We start from the raw sequence: 7,080 nt of genomic DNA on the forward strand, positions 1-7,080 counted from the left end.
GGCATCATTTCCTGTGGTGTCATAGTGGACTTGGTGACCCTCCAGACACGGATTTGGGTTTCCCCCTTAACGAGTATCTGTTCCCCATAGACTATAATGGGGTTCGAAACCCGTTCGAACACACGAACATTGAGCGGCTGTTCGATTCGAATTTCGAACCTCGAACATTTTAGTGTTCGCTCATCTCTAGCCATAATGTTAATACAGGAATGACTCAGGAAACAGCAATGCAGTTGAAACAAATTTAAACTTTATTCAGCAACTGTAACTGTGAAACAAGCAGCTTCCAAATGGGGGTAGTAGTCTCCTACTATTAAACTCTCCCAGCCTTGGTTTGGAGGGGATGCCCAGTGATGATAAGGCTCTAGTTCCATTCCTGTCCAGCAAGTCTATCTCCACACTTCATCCACCTCCAGCAGCAGATACTGGGGGCTGTAGTCATAGGCAGTCCTTGTGCGGCTCTGGTTACCACTTAGCAGAAGGTTCCGGATAACACCTTCTGGTACAAGACTCCTTTTCTCGCTCTGTCTCCACTGCACTCCACACTATTCAAACTGCGGCTCCAACAGTTCTCCTAGAGACAAAAGTCTCCTCAGACCCCACCCAGTGGCCTGTGATAGGCCAGGTCTCTCTACCAAGTGTGGTGGAAAAACAGTGGAGAAACTAACAGGGAAATAACAAGGAGAGAGCAGCAAACAAATACACGTAACACAGAACATATAGACAAGTAGTAATTACATACCTAAGGGCACAAAGACAAACACAATTAAAGCAGGAGCACTCTGGGATGTGTTTCTATGCAGAATCTCTGCCAGATTAATAGTGTCCTTCTGCCTTTTCACAAAGCACCTATTAGGGTCCCAATCTCTTCTGCTCCCTATTCTGGTTTGACCAATTTTACTATGTGTATGGACTCCTATAGCCCTTGTATTAGAAACAGTGTACTGTATTCATTCTCAGCTTAGTGTATGTTAGTAACATCATGGGAAACTGATTTGAGGTACAAATTGTTAGTGAAGTGGGGAGGGGAATAGGATTCTAAATATGGCACCACCTAAATCGGGCTAAATAAAAACTGGTTACTTTATTGAAAGAAAGTTGTTACCTACTGTATTTGGCTCTCAATAAGGCTTAGATTGTAACAGTACTGTATGTGTACATGCAACAGATTTTTTGCTGAAAATTATGGAACTGCAAAGTCTGTTTAAAGGGTTTTTTTTACACGCGTATCACATTGAAAGCAATAGGTAAAAAAGCCTCCCATTGATTTCAATGGGTAGCGCGCATAAGCTGGCACCCATTGAAGTCAATAGGATCTGTTTTTACGCTGCTCACTCTGAACGAGTTTACGTTCAGAATGAGCGGTGCGTAAACTCTGTGTGAAGGCTCCCAAACTTTGGTGATAGTTATCTAATCTGAGATCCTTAGGCTAAATCAGAGCAGTATATACTGTAGGTAGCAATACTGGGAAACTTTATGTTTCTGGGTAGCTGAGGCTTAAAGCAGTGTAAATAAGACCACTTGAGCTGCATTGTGTGTCCTCCTCCTAAGGGCTAGTTCACACGGGGGAAATGAGGCAGATTTTGACAGCAGATTTCACCTCAAAATCTGCCTGCATACAATGGTGGTCTATGGAGACTGCTAGCTTTTTTTTTCTGCTAGCAGTTTTTTGCTGCTAGCAGAAAAAAGCAACATGACCTTTCTTCAGGCGGATTCGGCCTGAGGAAAGCAATAGAAGTGAATGGGAGGCAAAAAACGCCTAGCGGATTCCCGTTCCCACATTACCCCACATGATATGATGTCTTTTCAGGCTAACTTTATTTGTCCAAGCTCCATCCACATGTTACAGGACACCACTAGTGACGGCTCATAAAGTTTTGTTTGTGTAATGATTACAAAATTACAAAATTGTCTGAATACTGTATAAGCAATGCCGCCCCTGCTACCTCTTGTGTCACCCCCTCTACCTCATATATTGTAAGCTCTTGCAAGCAGGGCCCTCAGTCCCATTGTGTGAGATGAAGTTCTTTGTTATGTATCTGTCTGTATTTGAACCCTACAAATTGTACAGCGCTGTGGAATATGTTGGCGCTATATAAATAAAATTTTTTATTATTATTATTATATAATTAGGGGTGGGGAAAACCGCCTGGTGTTTTCTGAAGCAGTGTTTACCAAAAACTGCTCCAGAAAACGCTCCAAAAAACACCTCAAGGGCAAAAAAACGCTTCCTAATTAGGAAGCGTTTTTTTCAGGACCAAAATAAGCCAGGCGGTTTTACGTGTGAACTAGCCCTTAGGGTCCATTCCCATGGAAGAAAATGGCACCTTATTTGGTGCTGAATTTTCAGCGCTGAAAAAAAAGCTTACCATTGATTTCAATGGGTTCTGCTAGCGGAAAATTCTGCTACTGGAAAAAAAAGCTAGAGGCACCCATGGAAGTCAAAAGCGCCATTTTCCTTTGTGTGCATGGACCCTATAATTGCAGTAATTTTGAGAAAACTTTTTGTTAGCTCTCACTTGAAAATTTCTTATATTAGTTTCTACTGTTAGGTCACGAGAAAGAAGTGTTCTAGACTTTTACTGGCTAGGCATTGGTTACATTTTACATACTGTATGAAAGGTTCACGTGGTGACATTTGTATTTATAATGGGAAGAGCACAGCCCAATTATGTCCGTTTTAGGTGGTTGGACATTTGGAATTTCCAGACAATTGATGGTTTCCTGCCAACATGTTAAGTAAAGCAGGTGTCTGGAATCTCCAGCCATTATATCATCTGATAGAAAAAAAAGTAGTACATACAGTATACTATATGATCTCTTCTAAATCTATGGATTGGATGCATATGTACAGTATAAAGGACACATGCTTAGCAGAACAATGCAGCATATTTATTAATACACTGATTTTGCACTGTCTGAAACTAATACTCCTATTTGTACCTTTAGACATATTTATGATTCTGTCGTATGGACCTACATAAATTTAGTGCACTTTCTGATGCCCCAAAGTTCTGGCTTACTTTCCGATGAGCTAAAAAATGTGGCTCACTTTCTAATGTGCCAAAAAATCCGACTTTTTGATGTGCCAGAAATATATATACCAAAAAGCAATACCAACAAACCAAAATTTAAAGTATAATTATTTTCTAATCATTCCTAACATACGTACATTTAGGCCAGGTTCGCATCTGCGTTCGGTATTACGTTTGGGGAGTCCGCTTGGGGACCCCATGAATGGAATACCAAACCCATTAAAAAGCGGGTAGCTAAGAAACCACATGGACCCCATAGACTACATTGGGGTCCATATGTTTTCCGTGCGGTGTCCACATGAATCATGCGGAGAGAAATGTGGTGCTTGCAGTCCTTTTTTCTCTGCATGATTTGTGCTGACATCGCGTGGAAAACACATGGACAACATTATAGTCTATGTGGTTGCTGTTGTAGTGAAGGACTGGAGTGGAGGTAGGGCTACATCTTAGCACAGCTCATAGAGTCCTTTCCGGAGTCCCTGCTTGACCACTGCACTGCGCTGCCTGCTCTTGCTTGAATGTGAAACCACTCCAGGCATCTGTACTCCTGCCTGCTCCATAACCGTCCGATGGTGAGAACAGATGATCTGGACCATGAACATACATCTAGACTCAGGTAATGGTGGGAAAAGGTGAAGCTAGCAAAGGAGACCTTTAAGCTCGTTGGGCCTTGGGCGATTGCCTGGCAGATCACTCTAAAAAATTACTCCATTGAAGGGTCCATTAACACTGAGTTTTTTGGCAAGGATTTTGGTGCTGAATCATGTCAGAATCCACTTAGAAAAAACACCTCCCCATAGAATTCTATGGGTTCTGCTAGCTTTTTTTTCCCGCTAACAGATTTTTCCCGCTAGCGAAAAAAAAACTTCCTTCAAGTCGATTTCCGCCTGCAAAAACCAACGCAATCTATGGGAGGCGGAAAATCCATGTGGAGTTGGCAAAAACCACGTGGAAAGACCGGTAGCAGTTTTTTTCAAGGTCCGTACATTGTGCTGGAGGAAAAAAACATTTCCTAATTCCTGAAGCAGATTTTCTCCTCGCCAAAAATCTCTGTGTGAATGGACCTGAACACTTATACCAAGTGTCGACCAATGCTCATATGATGCATGTATTGCCATGTATTACACGCAGCAAAGGATCATCATCTGACGCCTAGTAGCCTACAGAGGTTCCCAATGACCGAACTGGCCCAGTGCCAAGTGACCTATGGCCTGATACTGGTCAACAGCCAGGTCATTAGGGATCTTTGTTGTAGATGGACTATGCGCCACAGACACAATGGTCTAGAGCAGACCTTTAATGACTTTTATGAGAGAGATTTCTAGGCATGTTCTGTAGACTATACAGAGTTCATTGTGCATAGAGGGAAGTAGATAGATAGTATAATCACCTATTGTGACATAGACATTATAGCTGTGATCAGTACGTGATTATCAGGGGGATGTATCAAGGAATCTCTTATAGAAAAGATAACGTGAGAGCACATTATTTGGCTTAGTGGTTAGAGACAGAACTGCAGGATTTTTTGTATTTTTTTTAAATACCAATAATAATTTGAACATTTCAAAAAATATATATCAAATTCTTAAAAGTATTTTTGAGACAAAATTTTATTTTAAAAGAGGTCATTTTCTGGTAACACCTTAACTACCTCTAAAAATGAGAATCAACTATGTCTCTCCAATTTCTGTATTTGTGATATGCACTGTCTTCATAGTGATCTTATTCAGGAAGTATTTGTCTATTATAACAATATCAACACATAGGTCTACATAAGAGATTTATACACTAAATGGTAGGATATCTTAAATTCATACTATTTGCACATATTCTTTAGTTATATTCTTGTAGCAAATTGGTTGCAGCCATGACATAACAGTTCTTATTAAGCATATACTTGTGAAACGCATTACAAAGTCTTATCTTCTCAGTCTGCTTGGGTGGACAACATATTTTTACTTGGTTCTGCTTGCTCTAAACATTTTTCTAATTCAACAGACTCAGTATGACTTTTTTGACGAAAAACTTGGGAGATCTTACGGAAACTTGAAGTCTCAGAAGCAGTCCCCTCAAAGAGCTTGGCCATGAATCCCACCCCAGCAGTCCTAATGAAGTTGCCACCAGCAAACACATATAAAATAGGGTTTGCGCTACTACTAAGAAATGCAAAAGCTGTGACAGTAGGTCTGGCTTTTATAGCTACTGTTATAAGAGGTTTTGATGAGAAGATTACTCCTGAAACTTGTATCATATTTACGACTTGATATGGAAGCCAGAAGAGGGCAAAAGTTACTATAATCATGATGACCAAAATACTCGTCTTCCGTTTTGTCTGAAACTTGGCAGTGCGTAACCTTATTCCAACGTAGATGTAGCAGGACACTATAATGGTGAATGGTATCACAAATCCAGTTAAAGTCTCAAAAATATATTGAAAGACCATGTGTTTGGGATCACCATGAACAGGTATACATTGTGGTTTATTGTATATCTCTATTACAGCACGGTAGAAGAACATTGTGATAGCTAACAGAGATGCTAATATCCAGATTGATGCCACTATGCCCCGGACAACTCGCTTTGTTCTCATCTTCTGAGAAGTGAAGGGTTGAGCTACAGCAAGAAATCGGTCTAAGCTCATGAAGGTGATAAGGAATATGCTGGTATACATGCTCAGACAGCTTATGTAATGGCACATCTTACAAATGAATGCCCTAAATGTCCAGCTCCCGGTGAAAAGCAGATGGAGGAAAAAGGGCCCTGTGAGGAGGACAATGAGGTCCGCTATAGCCAAATGTAAAATCAGGAGACAAGTCACTGTACGTTTCTTCATTTGTGTCAGAATTGTCCAGATGACAAACGCATTTCCTGGGAATCCAATGAGAAAGGCGATGGAGAGAATTGCAATGCCGAGGCTGGCAGATTTTCCTGCAGATAGTACAGGCTGGATTGTAGATTTAGTGGAGTTTATTAAAGCAGAATTTACACTGGACATTGTTGTCAGGCCAAGCACTATCTCCTGTTATAGCAAAAAAACATACATCAAAAACATTCAACGATAGCAGCAACAAGCCATATTTGCATACTATAAAAATATACTATAAAGTGCTCTCAATATCTATAACAGCAATGGCACTGAGGGTATATCTATGGACAGTTTGGGAAACCCTCTGCTGTGATCAGATTTATTATTAGATATAGAAAATGGAATCAGGTATTTTCATATAGAAAACAAAATGATACATTCTTATCTTATATACGATAAACTATATTTTACATACTACAAAATATATCATGCATAGTAGAAAATATTAAATATACCATACAAATTATAGTACATAATGCATTATCTTGCAAACTATAACATATCAAGCCTCATGCCATGCAATAAGATAACAAATCTATCTCTATCATATCTTACATAATAGAAAATTTCCTATACTACATGCTATAAAATTACCTAGAATACAGACAAATAGTATTATGTAATACATACTACAAAATATCTTTTCTATGCCCACACAGCAGTGGTTTCCAAAGTACAGCTGCTTACAGTAATTTCACGACTCTATGTTGTGGTGCCATTCCACATCGTCCAATATTTTCCTATTTGGTTTTTTCTATACAAATTATTGAGTCTATTACTTACTGCATCAGCCATGATAATGCAGAGTTGGACAGACTGGGATATCTTTGCACTTCCAATATACTGTATTAGTCCATTCGCAAATCTGTCATGTTATGCTTGAGCCAGAGGTAAGAGAAAGGATGTTACAAAAAGTATCTACTGGTATATAACATTGCAGGCAGGTTTCCTGCTGTCACAATACTTCTGTGTAAAAGAATATTGCAAAACAAGATGCTTGCAGATTAAGCAACATGGCATTTTTCTAATAATCTACATCCATCTATGACCTTTTTTAAAACATTTTTTGTAATACTTTGTTTCTAAACCCTAAGCCTTTATTAGATAAAATCTATTACAAATCTACAAAGCAAGGCAGTGTATTCAAATCTAAGGGAATTTTGGTAAACATGAAGGAAA

The 7,080-nt window shown here is 39.5% G+C and overlaps 1 protein-coding gene across 1 annotated transcript; it reads right to left on the minus strand.

Moving 5' to 3' along the window:
• Positions 1 to 4,664: 4,664 nt before the first annotated feature.
• LOC142194141 (leukotriene B4 receptor 1-like) lies at positions 4,665 to 6,774 on the minus strand. Its single transcript, XM_075263160.1, has 2 exons — positions 6,685 to 6,774; positions 4,665 to 6,054 (listed from the first exon to the last, which is right to left on the minus strand). Exons 1-2 carry the CDS (start codon positions 6,694 to 6,696, stop codon positions 4,963 to 4,965), a joined length of 1,104 nt encoding a protein of 367 aa, XP_075119261.1. The 5' UTR covers positions 6,697 to 6,774; the 3' UTR covers positions 4,665 to 4,962.
• Positions 6,775 to 7,080: the final 306 nt, after the last annotated feature.

The sequence above is a fragment of the Leptodactylus fuscus genome, chromosome 1 (assembly GCF_031893055.1).
Source record: "Leptodactylus fuscus isolate aLepFus1 chromosome 1, aLepFus1.hap2, whole genome shotgun sequence".
In the NCBI taxonomy this organism is placed as follows: domain Eukaryota; kingdom Metazoa; phylum Chordata; class Amphibia; order Anura; family Leptodactylidae; genus Leptodactylus; species Leptodactylus fuscus.